Raw genomic sequence first — 22,029 nt, 5'->3', positions numbered from 1 at the left:
CGGATTACAGAAACAGAGGTGCCAGTTGTCAAAATTTAAGGACGCGGATTGCGTCCTACCCCCGCCCGTCGCTAGCCACCAACGGGCAGTCCTGTGGGCGGGGACCGTGATATAGCTGTTTATTCGCAACGTTCATACCTTCTGTCAGATCGTTTTAAAGTAGGTGTACATGAATGAAGTAAATCAAACGCTCAGGTGGACCACACCAAAGATGACTGTTATATTTAATGCATTATGCATTTAATGCAACCAAGCATATTATCTGGTGCGGTCCACTTGAGCGTTATCATTATAAAGCATTAATGATCGTCACGATATTGCCCATTACGAAGTAATATTACAAATTACTATTGATATTATCATTTATTGATATTATCATTTAGGACTTCGATAAGAAGACATTATGTCAAACTATCATTATTATCGACCATCGTTAAAATAACATTATCGCCTCCCGTCGTTATATTGATGTTATTGCCACATCGTTTATTCAATCCACATTGATTTCTATGGTGGGGTCCACTTGAGCTTTAGATCTACCTAATTTTTTGGCCCATGCTCTAAAATGATCTCGAAAGATGGGTAGATGATATGGATATAGCCCACACATCATGATGGGACCTACACAACTTGCTAACATTGAGTGGAATTGACACGGGACCAGTGCAATTCCATCTCATATAATTCCAAGCTTTTCCATCCTTCCCAAACATTGAGTGGAATATTGGCTCGGGACCAAATGCAATTCTATCCCACCTAATCCCATCTTATACCATAAGGGCCCGTTTGGCCGGGTGGATTGAAAGGGATTGAATGGTAATAAGGTGGATGGCATGGATTTCTAGGTAATTATGGCGTTGTCAGTGGATTGTCTGGAGATCCATGGGATTGCTATATCCCTGGATTGCTAAATCCGGTCTGTTTGGCGCGCCCGGCTAATCCCGGGATTAAACCTTCTCATCCCTTCCAATCCCTCTAACCAAACACGTCCGGAGCAAATTTGAACGGTTTAGGGTGGATTGGATAGGATTTAAAGGTAATGATGGTGTTGTCAGTGGATTGTCTTAAGATCCATGGGATTGGGATCACACCACCGACTCTGTTTGGCACGCCCGGCCAATCCCGGGATTTAACTTCCAATCCCTTCCAAAACCATCCAATCCCTTCCAATCCGACCGGCCAAACGGGCCCTAAAATGATCTAGAAAAATAGATGGCCGGCATGTCTGAAACACAGACATCATGTTGGGGCCCACAGAGTACCGACCACCGGTCATTGGCTGGTGGCAGGGGGAGTAGCCCATCCGTTCCCTCGTTGAAAACATACATCCATACCTACCCGGGCATGTGGATAACATGATTCCTCGCGGCATGTGGCTGACAAATGGAGAGTTATGATACTCTGCAAGCGGAGGACGCTTGATACGCAGGCACTCGGAAATTATAAGCATGGCATGTGTAGACTGAAATTAACCACTGTCCAAAAATCAGACTGCTTGAAAAATCTTAAACTCTGATTCGTGGACACTTGCTTTTTGAAAACGAACCGTCTATTTCTAAGCATTGGATGGACCGCTAGGATCATCCAAGGAAAGTAACTTTTGGTAGGAATAAGCAATTAGTGTAGTGAGACCCAGATGATGGATGGTCTAAAGATATAATAAAACAAGTATGGACAATATGGACCATCTATTTACAGAACATTGATAGGAAGATCAGGGTCGTTTAACTAAAGTGAGTTTTCCAAAGGACAGGCGATAAGGGAAGGGTTGACATGATGGATGGTCTAAATTAATTATCGAAACATTTGTAGTATGATTAATGCAAACCGTCCTTTTTCCTGGGCATTGATTGCAGAGGTAGGATCATCAAACCAAAGTGGGTGTTCAACAGGGATGGGGAATCAAGAGCAGAGCCCACAAGATGCGTGGTCTAAGTTAATGATCAGATCATGCTAGCGTGATCTATAAGGATCATCCTCTTGGGCATTGAATGGACGGTTAAAATTATCTCACAAAACTAATTCTTTTTAGAAGAATAAGTAATCAAGGGCACGACCCACATGATGAATGGTCTAGCTTAATAATCTGACCACAACAGTATGATAAATATGAGCCATCCATTTTCCAAAACATTTAATAGATGATTAAAATCATCGGACAGAACTGATTTTTAAAATAATTGGCAATGTAAGGTGGGACCCATTAATGGACGGTTTAGCTCAATGATTAAACCATTTGTAACATGATTAATATTTTACATCCATTTCCTTAGAGATACTTAAGACGCTTGGGCGACCAGGTATGGGACACATGATGGATGGTCTAGATACTCATCTAGCCATTGCCCATCGCAATTTACACGTGTACACATTGGCACATGTGCCTTGTTCAATTGTAATTCAATTTCTATCTAATTTCCATAGATAAATAAAGCATCCCAAGCGATTAACAACACGTACTCTTAACTAAAAAGACATGGAGAAAGCATTCCATTCGGTTGCTAACACCTTTCTTTCATGAAATAAAGAAATAAGAAAACCCACAAAAAAGTTCACGTAAGCATAGCTGTTATAGATTGGACTTTAGTTTATTACACAAATTCAGATATATAGTAAGGAAAAGGTATATTAGGATCCCGATGGCTTAAAGGGCTTAGCTTGGCACGTTACATTCGTCTGGAAGCATTTGGCATGTTAGTTATGTTCTTAACAATTGGTATAGCCGACATCATCATGCCCTAGGAAAAGGCTAATTGACAAGAGGCCAAACACAAGAGGCACTCCAAAGTGAGTGCCGCAGGTGGAGAGGGGTACTGAATAACCAGAGTGCAGTGGCCATGCCTGAGAAAAGACTACCTGAACAAAAGGCCAAGGTGAGTGCTGCCATAGAGTGTGGACATTATGATCCCAATGGTTTAAAGAGCCTGCCTTGATACGTTTGGTTGCACTTTCACAAACCTTATCTAATTCCCCATTTATCAAAATTGGAGCTTGAAAGGCCAAAACCCAGCTAATTCTTTACTTGTCAAAATTGGAGCTTAAAAGGCCACTAGCCAATGATTGGTTTTTAGCAAGTCGATTTACAAAGAAGGCAAGAAGGCAAGAAGTCCCGTCTTGCAGATACTCCCCTATTGCATAGCTGTGTACAGATGAGCCTCCAAGGGATGAGCCATTGATGTGGCAGACCTATCTTCTTTCCATTTTTCGAGTTTTCTTTTTCAATTTTAGCAAGGAGAAGTGTTAGTAACCACTGGGGATGCTTCAATTGACCCAATGGACTATTAAAAAAAGTATTTTAACTATGTTGTCATATGTTCGGATTCATTACGAAAGTTATGACATGTGTTTGATGGCGGCCCTCGTGATGGCTTGGATTGCATCAAGTGGCCCACTTGATGGCTTGGATCTCACAACCATATTAGGCATAAACAGCTATAAATACGAGCATGGACTTGGCAAATCCATTCATTATTTATTTATTTTCCTAACGAAAGCTCAGAGAAAGTGATAGATAGATATTGTATAGTTTTATGATAAGATGGATATGGTTGTATTTGTCATGACTTCAACTTGCATATATTTTAGGTAGAGATATATCCATATGCTAAATATTGTAATGCTTATACACCATCTTTTGTTATTATAATGGCAGAAATTTGGGATCCACAACTGTAGAAGTCAACATTTTGGTACAAGAATTCCACAATTGCCCTTGCTAATCACCAAAGTTAAAACTGGAGTCAAGGGCAATTTCATAAAGAAATATATAAAGCATAGCTTGAAAACCTGTATTTCAAAATCTGGATCTGAGTGGACGGTGGGACCGGTATGGGTCAGAACTAGAACCAGAAATGGGTCTGGTTATCCATCAACCCATTTGCGGTAAGAAACCATTTCACCTTGACCATTCACCCGTACAGGTCAGGCATTTCGCCCAGTTTGACTGGCTATCATTCTTCTCTGTATTTTCACTATAAATACATCTCACAGATCCACCTGCCAGAGTTAAAAGGGTTAGTAAAAAGCTGAAGCAGCTTAATGAGTTAATGGAACAACATCAGGCAGTGGAAGTGGCCTCATTGACACAGAAGATAATAAAAAGTGTTAGGATAGGTATTGGTTAGGATATGGACAGCTGTACGTACGTCTATATATATATATCTTCTTGTAGTATTTCTCTGATATATTTTGGTATTCCTCTCAATACAATATCCACAAGATTACAATAATGTAGTCAGTAAAGCTAACATGGCATCGAATACGGTTCTGTACATCTATATAGATCTCTTCTTTATAGTATTTCTCTGATATATTTTGGTATTCCTCTCAATACAATATCCACAAGATTACAATAATGTAGTCAGTAAAGTTAACATGGCATCGAATACGGTTCTGTACATCTATATAGATCTCTTCTTATAGTATTTCTCTGATATATTTTGGTATTCCTCTCAATACAATATCCACAAGATTACAATAATGTAGTCAGTAAAGCTAACATGGCATCGAATATGGTTCTGTACATCTATATAGATCTCTTCTTATAGTATTTCTCTGATATATTTTGGTATTCCTCTCAATACAATATCCACAAGATTATAATAATGTAGTCTGTAAAGCTAACATGGCATCAGAGATACTGTTCTGATCCTGGACTCTCAGGTATATACAATCTATCCTAAGAGATCTAATCAACTGTGTCCATATCATATCTATGCTAACAATGCATATCTTAACCATTATCCATCCTTAAAAAATTCATCATAATCCTTTACAATAGAAATAACCCTCTATAAATCCATTAAATAACATTGTTGTTGTTCCTCATTGAACATACCCGCTGGGGGCAATTTCGTCCAAAAAATCGTATATAAAAAAAAAGGCAGATAGCTCAACGCATATATATGAGATGTCATTCAAAATTCACCAAAATTACTACACATGGAGAATTGCTTCTCATATTTTAAAAGTTCACCTATCCCTCCTTGAATTGTTATGAATCATGGAGCATCAAATCCTACTCTTCAACTGCCATGCCTTGTGGATCATTGATTCAAGCAGAGATTAAATTCCACAATTCTCGGTGCAATAATCTGATTTTGGAAATGCTGATCAACTCACCTCTTCTTTGTTTTCTTTCTTCTTTTCACTGCCTTTTCTAGATTTGCAACCCTCCGACTGATAACAGAAGATGAAGATATTCTTGTATCTGGAAGTTTGGGTTGCTTCACAGGTGAAGCAGAAGAGACCAGTGCTGCTGATTTATATTCCCCCAATAGGGTCTTGAGTCTCCCAAGTAGCAGGTTGGATGCCCCAAAAATAGAGGAGCCAGGCTGTGGTGCAGTTGTTGGTGGCGGAACTGGGTCAGGAAGTCCGAGGAACTTCTTCACAGGAGGGCGCTTAATGACTGTTACAAACAACAAAATATAGTAAATGGCGCAGATATGGTTAGCTGATAATCCATTTTCAAATGCTCACAAGAAAGCCAAACATGGGTATCACTGAATTGCATTTTTTAATTTACCAGTCTGTTTGGATGACCATCAAATTGGATTCCAATGATTCATCCAATAAAATAGAAACGACCAAATCATAAGGACCCTACCTAGCATTAATAATGAGGGATTAGGCTCTAAATTGCAATTACGTTAATTTCAAGTCACACATGAAAGGAATGTGGCTGCATTGTGGGGCTTGTCCGCATCATGCATGCTAGGACACGCCACTACGATTTGTTCATTCCATCTTGTTTGAACTTTAAACTGGCTTTTCGCAATTCAATACAGTCATATATCCAAAAGCAGCCTTAAAAGAGTCAGATGCACATGTACTCACCAATTCCGTACGTGAGTGAGAACAGGTTTGAGGTAACCCAATAACAGAATATGGCCTGCCAAGATATACAAATCAGTCTTAAGATCAGGTGCAATACCAAAGAAGTCATCTAACAGGAGAAGTAAATCCAAAATTATGTGCCACGTTAACTAATATTGTGTGATTGAATCTACAAAATCACATATTGAGTTAAAAGTCAAAAACCTAGGTTAGGGACGGTAAAATAAATCTAGACAATATCAAAACAGCCTAGGCCATACTCGAGGAGAGAGTGGCAGAACAAACACTAAGACAAGAAACAATGACATCATTGGGAGAACACCAATTCGAGGTTTTTTTCTTTTTCTTTTTTCCTTCGCAGTATAGCGGGAGCGTATAGAGAGAAGAGGAATAACCTAGATGGTTTCTACAGAGATGGAGAAAGAATAACCTAGACGAGACTGATGGGTATGGGTGTCAATGGGCTGGGCCCAAACACAACATTTTGAATGGGCCATCCCAATGACCCAATGCAAACAGTTCAAAATTTCAGCCTCCTAGGCCTGGTCCATTGACAGCCCTACTTGTGAGTTCCTAATAGCTGTACGTCTTCATCAGGGGTCAGCAGTAAACCCTTACCTTTTGCACTTGTTATAAATGAATTAACCACTGATGACCAGGATGATATCCCTTGGTGTATGGTTTTTGGTGATGATGGTGAGTTTGCCAATGAGACAAGACCAGGGGCAACTTCTAAATTTGAGCTCTAAAGGATGACTCCAGAGTCTAAAAGATTGAAAACTAACAAAATCATGATGGAAACTTCAGAACACAACTTTTGTAGGAATGGTTATATAGAAGCAAGGACTTGGTTAAAATTGATACCCAGTAGATTCCTCAAAGCTATTTGTTCCATTGTCTTGGCTCAATTATTATTAATTTTGTTTTTAATTGGTTCTCTTGGCCCTATCATTCAAAAAGATGGATAGATTTCCAATATAACCAAACTTGGGTGGATAAATTGGTGATATGCCTCTAAAGAGCTATGCTTATGAAACAGCCAAGTAGAAGAGCATTGAAAGAAAGAAAATACCAGTAGGGTTTGACATCCAACCATATATTGTATTCAAAGAAAAAATATGCAAAATACATAAAATACTCCCAAGTAAAAGGGTAAAATTGGAAACAGGAAAAAACCTAAGAAATAACATAAAACTAATAGGCCCAAAGGACCACAACCAAAACTAGAGGGCCACGGCAGGCCCATATATACTATAACACTCAAGCAGAGGCATAAATATCGGTTATGCCCACTTTGCCTTGAATACGTCTCGTCTTCCCACTTCAACCAAAAAGGGCTTAGTGAAAATATTAGCAAGTTGATTTGTAGACTGACAAAGGGAGTAGAAATATGATATCTGATACCGACCACATGTTTAGGTGGCCATTGATATCATGGCCATGATTGTTGAATCAAACTTATTATCAAGGGCATGAGCAATCAAAATTGGGTGCCACATGATGGTTGGTTCAGTCCATGATTGGGCCTTTTATTTGTTAACTGCTATGGACAGTCAATTTAGATGACCATTGATTGTATGGTTGAGATGGTCCAATCAAGTGTTTCTTAAAGGACATGAGAATTTGAAGTGGACCTTAAGTCAAAATGTAACTATGATTTTTCGATCGGCAATAGGTCAAAGGAAATTTATAAAAAGAAAAAAGAAGAAGAAAAAAGGCTCCTGGAAGAACTACAAGGCAAAAATATAAATACGATAAGACTAGCCAAATAGCAATGCCACTAAATCATTATTTTGACAAGGATACGAAGAAGCAAAAAATTGTTGAATTAAAAAGTTGGAATTTCATGAACATAGCAATTAATGAATTTACTGATTTACAAAGTGACTAATATTATGCATCCAATCACCCCCTTAGTCTCACTTAACAATTAGAGGGAATTATTTACAAATATTAAATATCCAAACTTTTGAATGCTCCAATTTTTTAATTTATTTTTACTAATCAACCTTTCATACAAAAATAAAGGGGTGCAGTGGAACATACGTTCGCCTTTAACATTGGATGATGGGATTCAAATTGCTTTATGCAAGAAGGCCAAAGGAACAACAAGAAAAGAAAAGCAAAAAAACACACTTACCCAACCTGAACTGAATAAATGGCTCCACAATGAGTACAAAATCAAGGTAAACTAAGGAACTCTTCAGAGGCCTGATGAGCCATCGAATCAAGGCATCATCATTCAAACTTTAGTGCCAAGCATCACAAAAGGGAAAAGTATCAATGGCTATTAATGACCGCCCTGGATTAGTTTTGTACCAGATTTTGAACTGGTTGGGACAGGCCTACTAAAACAATTTTGACTTTATTTGGCCCAGGGGCCTGGCCCATTGACAACTCTGAGGGTATCCTAAGTTGGACGGTATTAATGAATGGTTTGTTATATGTGAGAATGATAATGACTAAAGGATGGGTGGAAGCGACAGGCAGGGATCTTTTACGTAATCTCCTTGTAAATGATAAGACTTTTGCACTTTCTAATGAATGGTGTTAAAGTTGACATGCATGTGGGCCATACAATGATATGGCCCACCTGGGTGACTGTAGTCTGGACCATACACTTGTGCAGTCCATCTTTTCTCTTTACTCTAGCATTGTGGCCCTTCAGCATATTTGATAATCCTAGGGCACATATAATAATTTGTAATAATTGAGGGGCAAATTTGGTAATTTTTGCTTTTCTAACTTGAGAGAATAAAAGCAAGGGGGGTGGGGACGTCCAACCCCAATCCCTTCTTCTCGTTTTCCATTCTCTGTGGCAACTCTCTCTCTTCCTTTCTCTTCTTATCTCTAACCATAGATGGCTTCAAGAAGCATCACAGGAATAAATCATTTTATATGCATGGAGAAAAATATTATTAACAAATTGTAGGTGGCGAAAGAAGTGCAGTTATGCTATACAAGTAAATATTAAGTAATTCAGTTGTTCATGGACTCTTGATCAAGAAACACTTTGCAAACACTACAATAAAACAAATCAAATATTACGGAATTTCCCAGCTCAACTGTGCTTAGTTAATATGACATACCTTTGGGAAGTTCATTGTAAATGGAATTGTCAGAACAGCAAGAATTCTGGAGAACTTTTTCATGGTTCCAGCAACAGGATTTCCTTCCATACCCTCTTGCACATTCAACTAAGAAAGATAGAGATCCATTAAGCCTCAGTTTGCATAAAAGACATGACTGAAAATAGTCAGAAAATGAATGACACGTGAATACTCACCACACTAAAACGTTCAATGTTTAAGATTGGGCTAGTGCACGCCAATATTGAATTTTAGTGCCACCAAAGAAACTAAGTTCTGACTCCACTTGATTTTGTCAAGAACCAAGTTCTACTCTCATGACATTGCAATATTGTCAATAGACAAATAGAGCCTATGGAACTTAGACAAAGATAACGTATGTTGGTACCTCAGATAAAAATATTGATATGTTGAACATCAATAACCCAGCAAACTCGACATAGCTGGACCATACCAGTATTTATGATAATATTGATGTACATTATTAGTAAATATTAGTTCATCTAATTGTATTTGTATAATATAGAAAGTATCATCATCGTAACCATGTCCCAGCTATTTGGGGTTGGATTACATGCTTAAAACCATTAAAAAAAAAAAAAAAAAAAAACTAACAGAGTACCCATTACCCAACAAGAAGAATTTGCCCCCACTAGTATATTCTGCGTGCACCCGACGTGTGGCTGACATGCGTCTCCAACATGGGAATGTCAAAATGTGCCCTTGTTGACGTCAAGAACATGTTATTTTGTGGAAGGTCAATGCCCAAGGATGGAAAACTCAGGACTCACACAAGACTCAAACCCTCCACAATTTTGACTTGAGAGAGTCCATATGGCGACTACAGAGAATCATGAGCAACTGAATGGACAGAACCAATTGATGGACCAACTTTACAGTAGTCACTAGATTGTCGGCACCAATGGATGCACTAACTGCCATGTTGCCTGCAAACCTGCCATTAAAACTATCAACTGTGCAATTCAAAGCCATCCTAACCAAAACCACACTAGCATATCCTCAAGAAGAGCTTTGGGAGCTAGAGAAAAGCCTTTTGCTTGCCAAAAAGCTCATTGCAATCGCACCTTTCAGTAATCCAGCTAAAAGATGAATTAGATGAAACCCAAATGGATTTTCTGTAACTTGAACTAAAATAATCCTCTAAAGACTAGGGAAAAAAAGGTCTTTTGCAGTGCTCTTCTCTATCTTGTTTTTTTTTTTTTTTTTTCTTTTTCTTTTTGAAAGGTAACCTACCAAGTATTGAACCTTGGATCACTCACACACACTGCACTATTCTCCATCTTCTATTAGCCATTACTCTAATGCGGGGGCATTTTCACACAGGGCTCAAGTGGGGTGGCCTGTGGGATATGTGGGCATACTCGGGGTGGGGCAGCCCGCGGAACCCATGTGAGGCAGAACCCATGTGATTTGGGGCCCACAAGGAGGGCTCGACTGAGGACCTAACCCATGGATGTGGGGCCTAGGCTATATGAGATAAAGGGATTAATTTACCATGCTCTATCAGTTTGAGCTTTTAGAGCAAGTGGTTAATTGTCCTGTATCAAATTGGTATCAAAGCCAGGATGGTCTCGTGTTCGAGACTCCTCACCGGGGGTGATTAATGTGAGGGCATTTTCACACTGGGCTTGAGTAGGGTAGCCTGTGGGATGCAGGGGCACAATCGGGATAGGTGGCCCATGAAACCCATGTGGTTTGGGGCCCGTGCGAGGAGGGTGACTCCTGTGAGGCAGAACCCATGTGATTTGGGGCCCATGAGGAGGGTTCAACTGAGGACCTAACCCATGAATGTAGGGTCGAGGACTTAGACACAAAACTCATCGAAAGCATTGTTGACAGGCAAACGTTTACTGATCCATGATCATGACCCTTCTTAGTGCCATGATAGTTTTTAAGCTTCCAGGTACCCTTATTGGTAAACCGCTCCATGTGATTCACCACACCCCTAGGCAACTGAAATGTGGAGTAAGGTTGATTCGTTTTCGGGTTCTTTTTCTGTCTCGGTTCTGTTGAGTGATTTAGTGACGGGTTTTCAATGGATTATGTCTTATGGATTATGTCTTCTGTTATGGCCCATGTACGAAGAATCTGCGAGGCCAGTTTTGGAGGAGCTAGATTCAGTGAGGCAGAAATAGGGGGTAACCTTGGTGTGAATTAGAAGACAATAGTTCCCTGCTAAGCCTTCTTCTTATTATTATTTTCTTGGCAACCCTGCTAGGCAACTCTGAGGTTGATGATTCTCATCCAGGCTAACAAGATACAACATATGTTGTGTACTGTGAATATCATTTGGGGTTTGCAACTTCATCACTTTCATATAAAGCTAAAGCTACTCCAGAGCAAATTGCATGTAAATTAACTGTTTATGATCTCACACGGAAGATCAAAGGACATAAGATATCCATTTACAGTGTAATCAATAATCAAAAGCGATGCATTCCAGAGAAAAGTTTCCATAACATCAGAAATAATTGGAGACATTGAAAAGAAGAGAAATAATGCAATCCCAGTAAACTTGAAAAGAAGAGAAATAATGCAATCCCAGTAAACTAACTCGAACTGTTAAAAAAATCATGAAAGGGGTTCTAAACTAAGTTATATAGAAGTTGAATAATAGGAAGCCTACCTCCACAGTCAATAAGAAAGACAATGATGTTAGAACTGGAAAGATGTATAAACTATCAGGAGTCGTCAGATCAACGAACCAGAACGCCCCACCTTCTTTGAATGATGGTACTTTCTCAACCATGTTTGTTATCTACAAAAGAAAAGGAATACAGGAAATAATCAGAAAGAGCTCGATAAAAAAATTAAACCATCTGAGATGCATATGTTTATTGCAATAAATTTCCAAAGACAGATACTATATCACAAAATGTTGATACGGCCACTCTGTATAGATTTTAGTACATAGAAATGTTCAAGTGAATGCAAATACTTAAATTTTACGCAATTAAGTAACAATGTAACTGAAAGTGATTGACTTCAAAATCTTACAGCCAAGTAAAAGCTGATGAAAACAGGACCTTGGATAAAAAGCCCCTTCAACGGAGTATATGGAGTGACTCCATACCTACAGCAACCAATTCATAACCCAGAACACAGATGGTCACAAAGAAGCTAGGGAAAGGGAGACAATGCTTTATAACCCAAATTCATAAACTCTTGGACTTCTAAACAGCTTTTTTCTTATAATCTATAACTGAAACGGGGGAAAAATCATAACAGTCGTTGTTGTAAAAAGCAAATCAGGCACAATGGCAAAATCAACTAACTGTCCTGGGTGATGGAAAAAAACATGAAGTCGTTGAACAACAGAAAAAAGATGAGTCCAACTCATAAGCAAATGCCAGTCATGATCCATCCATATGGGACCCACATTTGGTTATCTGGAATCTGAACCCATTGATCTAATGAGCCCACCATCAATGAAAGATGCCAAGAAATCTCCCAGATTTGAAGATCCCAGCCTTTTAATCTTTCAACCATTTCCAATTGAATATGATTGCAAATTTTCTTTCTTAACTTCACTTTTTTTCTTCTTTTGTTCCTTTACCTTTTCAAAGAAATAGCACAGAGTGGGAAAATGTCACAAAATCCTGTCCCTGGCCAGTCAAAGATGTAATGGCAGCAAACCTGCATCCATAGGCAAAAGAATATGAAACCCAGAGGAGCTACATGAAGGATTGTCAATGTCAAAGAGCTTTGCCTGTGACATGTCGAAAGTAATATACAAATATAGAAGGTTTGCTCCATTATTTTGCAAAGGAGGCCATTTGTCATGGACTTGCTAACTCCCTTGGCCCTCTTGCTTGTGAGGCATTCACGGAATGCCCCAATGCTACTCAAGTCAACAAAATGTGCACTAGAACTTGGTTAGGATGCTAGAGAACATGAGGGGAAAGAACGTCTATTGCTTAAGAGTAGAATACTACATTCCTAAGGTGTTCTAAGGAATGAGTCCGGAGTGATGACAGCTCACCTATAAATAGACCTAGAACCATCTGGATATTTTACATCGATGGCCAAGATTTAGCCACTCGGCATTTATCCAACAATCAAGGAACCTTCTAAAATGTATAGATACTCTACACATGTCAAGCCACAAAACTTCTTAAATAACTTCAGAATCCTCCAAATCTTCTACACCCTTCCTAAATTCCTAATGTAGGGCCATTTCACACCGGACTCGAGTGGGGTGGCTTGTGGGATGCAGGGACACACTCGGGGTGGGCGGCCCGTGTGAAGTGGGGCCCACGAGAGGGTTCGGTCGAGGTCCTAACCCATGCGATGTGGGGCTTGGGCTATGAGATAAAGGGATTGATTCGCCATGCTCTATCAGTTCAAACTTTTAGAGCAAGTGGTTAATTGTCTGACATTAAAGTGGTATCAGAGCAGGAGGTCTCTTGTTCAAGACTCCTCACCAGAGGTGATTAATGTAGAAGCATTTTCACACCGGGCTCGAGTGGGGTGACCCCTGAAATGCAGGGGCACACTCGGGGTGGGAGGCCCGTGTGAGGCGGGCCCCACCCATAGGAGGCACGTAGCTCGTGTGAAGCGGAACCCATGTGAAGTGGGGCCCACGAGGGGGGTTCGGCCGAGGTCCTAACCCATGCGATGTGGGGCTTGGGCTATGAGATAAAGGGATTGATTCGCTATACTCTATCAGTTCAAACTTTTGGAGCAAGTGGTTAATTGTCCTGCATTGCTTCCACTATGTACAAGCCTCACTACTTTAAACATTTAGAACAGAAAATGATCCATGGTGTAGCATTTTGTTCAAGGTATACCAAATCGTTACAAAACAATCATAATGGCCGTTACAGAAAAAAGAAAAGAAAAGAAAAGAAAAAAGAAGGTCCATAATGGTCCCAAAACGGATTTTTTCAAAAAAAAAAGAAGAAAAGAAGGCCGTAATGGTAATGGCGATGGCCGTTACAGCCACCGTAACTGTTATAGGATACCTTGATTTTGTTTGTGACGTGATGCTAGGTTTTCCCCATAAATATCTATTTGTATCCTAATGATTGAAGGATTAGCATCTTTCGATCTACAAGATATCTAGGCCATAACCCAAATAAGGCAGAGTCTGTCAAATTAATGGTCTGGATAATAATTGCACGAAGAGTGAAGCAAAACGGCAACAAATTCAAGTGTAGAAGTGGGGAAACATCTCTTTCAAATTGTCAAGACATAAATATGTTAGATGCAGGATTGAAAGCAAGAGTCTGAAGCAGGAGCAACACCTAGTTAGAAGGATCCTACAACTAAGGTTTGGATCACTAAACCTTTAAGATAGGGTGATCGAAAGAATTGACAGGAAGTTTGCTGGCCAGAAATGCAAGAGTATGTCTTTGGGAGGGTGGTTGGCACTTATCAAGACTGCTTTCTCGAATATGCCCATTTACTTCTTATCATTGTTTCGTTGCCTGAAATCGGTCCTCGTGAGGCTAGAGAGGTGGAGACATGATTTCTTTTGGAAAGGCGCTAATGAGAGGAGGAAGTTTCATCTTCTTAAATGGGGCGAAGTGTGTAGGCCGATTCAGGATGGCGAGGCAGGCATCAAGCCTTTGGGGGAAATGAATACCGATTTGCTGTGCAAGTGGGTGTGGAGATTCGAGGTGGAGGAAGATAAATTGTGGAGGGTAGAGGTGGTAGCTAAATATGGGAATTAGGAAGGCAGATGGTTTGCGAAATCATCTTCCTTGTATCGTACTTCTGCCATTTGGAAAGCAGTGGTGGCTACCGAGCATTACGTTCAAAGGGGCATATCCTTTTCGGTGGGAAATGGGCAGTGTACTCGCTTTTGGGCTGATACTTGGTGCACCGATCAAGTGTTATAGTCGAGGTTTCCAAGAATTGCTCGTCTTGCTCCCAACCAATTTGTCACAGCAGCGGATTGCTTCTCGATCTTGGGTGACTTGGTAGTGTGGACGCCTCCTTGTCGTAGGAATTTGTTAGATTCAGAAATTGAGGAATATTCTGAGCTCCTCATGGTTCTAAGGTTTGTTCAGATAACTTGCATGAGGAAGATGCCATGGTGCAGGCCAAAAATCCTTCCGGGATTTTTACTGTAAAGTCCTTGTTTAGTATAGTCTTAGATCCTGGGCAGAGTACCTCTCCTCATCCTTTCCATCATTGGTATTACGGGGGCCCCTCGAGTGGCAGTGTTTGTTTGGTTGGTGGGTTGTAAGAGAATTCTGACGTTAGACAACTTACAGAAGAGAGAAATGATTCTTCCAAACATTTGCTTCATGTGCATGGCAAATGAAGAGACTATCAATCACCTCTTCATCCATTGCCCCATTGTTGGCAAGGTTTGGAGTCATTTTCTATCTCTATATTGTGTGGTTTGGGCAATACCAAAGACAGTTGTAGATCTTCTTTGGGTTTGATAGGGGGAGGGGTTGGGAAAACCAATAAAGCTAAGTGAAGACTTATCATAATGGCGGTGTTTTGGGCTATCTGGGGTGTAAGGATTGATTGTAGTTTTAGAAACTCCCAACTCAAAGCTGAGGAGGTTATTAGACATATTCCAGCTTATTAGAGTGTTGGGCCTGACTTGGTCGGGTGGGTGTTGTATTCTTTGCTCATTGTTGCGAGCCTTCGTAATAAATTTTTTTGTCATCTCTAAAAAAAATAAATAGTAGTATGGTATTTCATTGTTCGCTAGTCATGACCCACATATGGTGGAGTCCGTTAAATCAATGATCTGGATCATTGAACCATGGCACACATGCATCGAAACATGTTTTGTTGATGCTAGGGGCCCCATAATTTCTTAGCAAAAAGCAATTAGAGACTAAAATATTAGTTTTTTATTTCATTTTTTGAAAGAGGTGTTCGTTGGCTGTCACTCTATCTTGGCAAATCCCATTCCTATATCTTGATCTATATATTCTTCCATATAACGCCTTTCCATTTAAGGTCAATTAGGATTTGTGGAAACACAAAAGGAGGAAATGGTGTTTATGTAAAAACAAAATTTCTTGGAAATTGTGAGAAAGAAAAAGTCATCTTCCACCTTTCAAAAAAGAGAAAAGAAGGAAAATCCATTTTCCTTGATTGTTTTATAAGATTTCTTGAAAATTTTCCCCATAGCCAAATTTGTTGTTTGGAAAAAAGAAAAATTTTCATGAAAGTTTTCACTACAGAAGATGGTACAAGTGTGCCACTAAAGATGGATAGTGGCATGTGTCATATTGTCACGTGACACATTGGCACATGTGGGAAACTGGCACATGTCTCGCATTGTTGAATGTGACACATTCACACATGTTGCAGCTTGAAGATGGAATGATGAAACATGTTGCACATGTGTCACATTGGCACGTGTGACACATTTAGGGTGTTTTAAGATGGATGGTGGTGTATTTCACACATTAAAGCATGTGGGGCACTTTAAGATGGATGGTGGCACATGTGGGATGCTTGAAGACGGCTAGTGGCATATGTTACACATGTCACATATGGGCACAAGTGGAACACTTGAAGATGGAAGCAAAGCATTCGGCACATTGGCACAATAGCGCATGTGGGTTGCTTGAAGACGATGGTAGCACGTATTACACATGTGGCACATTGGGGTGTGTAATATATGAATGGTGTGGGGCACTTACAGATGGGTGGTGACAAATATTAGGCATCTGATAGCAGACAACCGACCAATGCACCAAAAGCTCCAGAGTTGATGGGGAATGACCGGTTTATCCCTATATGAAAGGCCCTCCCAGGCAAACCCAGGTGAGACCTCCCCGTGCGCAACCCTTGCTTCGCACGGGTCCCTGAATCACACTATCCTAGAGTGGACCCCACCTTGTGGCCATTTTGCATCTCACATACCCCACCTCGTGGGCCATCCCACCCAGCATGGAGATGTGGTGCATCATTGGAATCACACCAAGATGCCCCTACATCATCCACCCCCACGCCGGTGAAGAGACTCGAACATTGGGCTCCCACGCTAATACCATTTTGATGGCGGCCAATCGACCAACACACCAAAAGCTCCAGAGCTGATAGGGAATGACCATTTTATCCCTATATGTAGGCCCTCCTAGGCAAACCAAGGCAAGACCTTCCTGTGGGCAACCATACGGGCCCGTTACGTGGTGTAACGGCCATAACGGTAACTTTTTTTTTTTTCATTTTTAGCTCATTTTTTGCTGTTTTTTTGAAACCTTTTGCTTCCAAACTGTTTTTCACTCCTTCTACTACTAATTTCGACCAACCTTAGCTAGGTATTTGAGATAAAAACACATTATATCACAAATTTTTTTGAATCAAAGCTCGGTGGGCCATTTTTCAGAAATTCGTCAAAAATAGGTATTTATACTTTTTTAATATGTTTTGCTGTTTTAATCATGTCATATGATGTGTTAATCATAGTAGAACATGTTAATGTACATTTTACATATTTGGGGTGCCATTTAATAATTTTTTAATATTTTTTCTATTTACGCATGAATTTTGGCCCCTTTGTTTAAAATTCGAAAAATCAAATTTTTATGGTTGTTTTGCTTTTTTAATCATGCTTTTTTATGTGTTAATCATAGTTTAACTTGTTTATGTTCATTTTAAAGATTTTGGGTTATATTTTTTATTTTTTTTTTTTTTTTTTCTATTTTCGCATTTATTTCGGCAATTTTTTTGAAAATTCGAAAAATAATTTTTAATGATTATTTTGCTGTTTTAATGACATCATATGATGTGTTAATCATAGTAGAACATGTTAATGTGCATTTTACAGATTTGGGGTGCCATTTTATATTTTTTTAAAATTTTTTTATTTTTACGCATTTATTTTGGCCCTTTTTCTGAAAATTCTAAAAATCAATTTATAATCATTCTTTTGCTGTTTTAATGACATCATATGATGTGTTAATCATAGTAGAACATGTTAATGTGCATTTTACAGATTTGGGGTGCCATTTTATATATTTTATATATTTTTTTCTATTTACGCATTTATTTTGGCGCTTTTTTTGAAAATTCGAAAAATCATTTTTTAATGATTCTTTTGCTGTTTTAATGACATCATATGATGTGTTAATCATAGTAGAACATGTTAATGTGCATTTTACAGATTTGGGTGCCATTTTATATTTTTTATATTTTTTTTATTTACGCATTTATTTCGGCCCTTTTTTTGAAAATTCGAAAAATCATTTTTTAATGATTCTTTTACTGTTTTAATGATGTCATATGATGTGTTGATCATAGTAGAACATGTTAATGTGCATTTTACATATTTGGGGTGTCATTTTATATTTTTTTCTATTTTTTTCTATTTACGCATTTGGCCCGTTTTTTGAAAATTCAAAAAATCATTTTTTAATGATTCTTTTGCTGTTTTAATGATGTCATATGATGTGTTAATCATAGTAGAACATGTTAATGTGCATTTTACATATTTGGGGTGCCATTTTATATTTTTTTTATATATTTTTTTCTATTTACGCATGAATTTTGGCCCTCAAAAATAATTGCAAACACCTAAATGTAAGATATTTTCATATTACATTCATTCTAATATATCTATCATTGATAGTAGATAGTTAGAAAATTAAATATATGAATTTTGTAGTCAAATTCAGGTTATCTAGTTCATAAATTCATCAGATAGTCCGATACAACTTCTCACCAAAGAGTAGACCGTTACACCACCATAAACATGTTCCAATTTATAAATGAATGCATATTTGGAATGCTTAGAATATTCCGGATTTAATCCATATTTTTTCATATTTTTTTGACAAAAAAAAAAAATTGCACCGTTACGGGCCGTTACGCCCCCGTATCACTGTTACGCCCCCGTATCCGTATCGGTTTTGGAGGTCACCGTTACACCAACCGATACCGATACGGGACACCTTGGTTACACATGTCACATATGGGCACAAGTGGAACACTTGAAGATGGAAGCAAAGCATTCGGCACATTGGCACAATAGCACATGTGGGTTGCTTGAAGACGATGGTAGCACGTATTACACATGTGGCACATTGGGGTATGTAATATATGAATGGTGTGGGGCACTTACAGATGGGTGGTGACAAATATTAGGCATCTGATAGCAGACAACCGACCAATGCACCAAAAGCTCCAGAGTTGATGGGGAATGGCCAGTTTATCCCTATATGAAAGGCCCTCCTAGGCAAACCCAGGTGAGACCTCCCCGTGCGCAACTCCTGCTTCGCACGGGTCCCTGAAACGCACTATCCTAGAGTGGACCCCACCTTGTGGCCATTTTGCATCTCACATACCCCACCTCGTGGGCCATCCCACCCAGCATGGAGATGTGGTGCATCATTGGAATCACACCAAGATGCCCCTACATCATCCACCCCCACGCCGATGAAGAGACTCGAACATTGGGCTCCCACGCTGATACCATTTTGATGGCGGACAATCGACCAACACACCAAAAGCTCCAGAGCTGATAGGGAATGACCATTTTATCCCTATATGTAGGCCCTCCTAGGCAAACCAAGGCAAGACCTTCCTGTGGGCAACCCAATGACCGTTTAATCCCTATATGTAGGCCCTCCCGGGCAAACCAAGGCAAGACCTACCCGTGGGCAACCCCAGTTTCGCACGGGTCCCCGAATCACACAGTCCCACAATGGGCCCACCTAGTGGTCATTTTGTATCTCATAGACCTTACCTTGTGGGCCACCCCACCCCAGCATGGAGATACGGTGCATCCTTCAAATCACACCAAGATGCCCCCACATCAACATCGGAGGCACTTGAAGATGATAGTGGCATGTATGGTTGTCAAAATCCTACAATTTATGAACTGAGTTGAATCTTAAGCAAAACAATTTGAATCCGACCTTGAATCCCCCTTTTAGGTGAATCCTACGATTTTAGAATTATAAGAGATTACATGATAAATATTCTCTTCGACGTTAAATCGTGTTGCATTTTCCTACAATTTCTTATTTCTTAATTGGTCAAATCACCAAATTGATGTATGGCTTATCTAAAATGTTTTTATAGATGGTTGCGATAATATTGACCTATACGTATTCTGGAAATGATGGTAGAACCAGGTGTGCCTTAATTTCTGTTGTGTAACGGTAACAATAACGGTGGCAACTATTACGCATTATGGGGTCATAACAGCCATTACGGAAAAAAATGACTTGTAACGACTATAATGGCCCCATAACGGTCCATTATGGGGCCAACACAATTTTTCTTTAAAAGTATCATAATAGCTGTTACGGCCCGTATTGTAACGGTAACGGTGGTGGCTATTACAACCACCATTACCGTTACAGAATACCTTAGAAATCAAAATAATCTAAATATCTTTTCTCGTCAGTTTACAAAATCAAATGCCTCTTTTCTAACATAATTCTACAATTTTATTATTATTGTTTTTTTAAAAAGGTAAAATGAACACAAATTATTAAAGGCTGCCTGTAAGATTTTTAAGGTGGTATTACTTGGCACATATTGATGGGAAATGGATGGTTGATGACTTTTTATCTTTTTCTGATTTATATTTTGCAGATTTTTTGGAATTTTAAGAAAATCACTTAAAAATAGTACGATTTAGGATACAATTGTGATTCGATACAATTCAACCCTTACTACGATTTGCGAAACGATAACGATTTTGACAACATTGCGGCATGTGTGGCATGTGGGACATTGGGACGTGTGGCACAACGATGCATGGGGTGTTCAAGGATGGGTGGAGGCACATGTTGGATGTGTGAGATGGATGGTTGCACATGTGGAAGTTGGTCGATGGCACATGTTGCTACCATGTAGTGCATGTATAGAGAGAGGGGTTGTTTCCACTTCTTTTCCTTAATTTCTAGCATGAGCAAGGAAATGAAAATGGTGCATTCTCCAAGAAATTAAAGGGAAATAGAACCATCAATTTCAGGAAATTTACAAAAACAGAAAACAAAAATGATGTTACATGGAAATGGCATTTCCTCGATTTATCTTTCAACGAGTCCAAACAAGCCTTTAGGCCATGTTTTGGAACCATGGATTCCATGCCAAACAATGGAAAAGGAAAAGGGTTTTCCTTTGATGTGACAATTTTTTGTTTTGATAGCAAAGAGAATAGTGGATTTTACCTAGCAATTATTATGCTTTTCCATAACTTGGGTTCTTGGCACAAGAAACTAGGTAAGTATTGTGAGAGGAATATGAGATTTCTACTAGCTATTCAAAGTTCAAACAAGAACTCAAAATGGAAATCCATGTTTCAATAGTTCTCATAGAAATCATCATTGGATAATTCTTACTTTTCCTTTCTTTTGCCTAGGATTCCATGTATCCAAACATGTCCTTAATGAATTGTCATCTTAAAAAGAAAAAGAAAAAGAAAAGAAAAGAAAAAAAGTCCAGTGTGGGATGCATTAACTTTTGACAAATAGAATGTTTTCCTTTTTAATGTAAAGCATTTAATGACAGTTCTAGAGAGTCACCCATTATAAATTACAAAGCCAAGGTACAAAAGATTGTTTCCAAATTAAATTGCAAGGTTATGTATCAGATATTGAAGGATGAAAACAGACTTCAAAACTTGCTTACTCTTTGAACAGTGCCTTCATTCGTTTCTGACCTTCTGCAGTAGCCTTAGGGTCCATTGACTGCAAAAGGCTGGCATGTGTTACTGAAGAGGAAAGGAAATTTATACATGAACCACCAAGCAATAATCTCAGGAGATATGTTTTTCATTGCAATGAATTAAAAAATAATAATAATAATAATAATAATAAATAAATAAAATCATTCAACACATACATCCATCATCTGTTGTTTGATCTCTTCCATTTGCGGTCCCATTGCCTGTCATTATGAGCATGTCTAAATAAGAAAGGAGACAGGTAAAGCAAACAATGACAGAAGGAGATGCATGTAACAAATAATCAGGAATGATGATAAGCAACTGGGTGACAAATATAAGTCTACTCAATATTGGTATGACAAAGGGGGTTGCATAAATCAAATAAAGAAAGCAGGATTGAACTGATGCAGGACATGAAATTTAAATATGATATGCAAGATCTCAGGCTTTAGATTATACTAATTCAGAAACAATCACATAAAA

The 22,029-nt window shown here is 39.0% G+C and overlaps 1 protein-coding gene across 2 annotated transcripts in view; it reads right to left on the bottom strand.

The window, feature by feature from the left end:
* Nucleotides 1–4,713: 4,713 nt before the first annotated feature.
* The window catches only part of LOC131241234 (mitochondrial inner membrane protein OXA1-like), a 37,138-nt gene continuing 19,822 nt past the window's right edge, over nt 4,714–22,029 (bottom strand). For both annotated transcript variants that reach the window (XM_058239973.1, XM_058239972.1), the window contains 7 exons: nt 21,723–21,767; nt 21,510–21,568; nt 11,943–12,018; nt 11,572–11,703; nt 8,925–9,032; nt 5,836–5,890; nt 4,714–5,407 (listed from right to left, as the gene is read on the bottom strand). In XM_058239973.1, coding sequence (XP_058095956.1) covers nt 5,118–5,407; nt 5,836–5,890; nt 8,925–9,032; nt 11,572–11,703; nt 11,943–12,018; nt 21,510–21,568; nt 21,723–21,767 — 765 coding nt within the window. In that variant the 3' untranslated portion in view covers nt 4,714–5,117. The remainder of the gene's footprint in view (nt 5,408–5,835; nt 5,891–8,924; nt 9,033–11,571; nt 11,704–11,942; nt 12,019–21,509; nt 21,569–21,722; nt 21,768–22,029) is intronic.

The sequence above is a fragment of the Magnolia sinica genome, chromosome 3 (assembly GCF_029962835.1).
Source record: "Magnolia sinica isolate HGM2019 chromosome 3, MsV1, whole genome shotgun sequence".
Taxonomy (NCBI): domain Eukaryota; kingdom Viridiplantae; phylum Streptophyta; class Magnoliopsida; order Magnoliales; family Magnoliaceae; genus Magnolia; species Magnolia sinica.
Note: the sequence above shows the minus strand (reverse complement) of the source record. Positions and strands in the feature narration are given on the sequence as shown.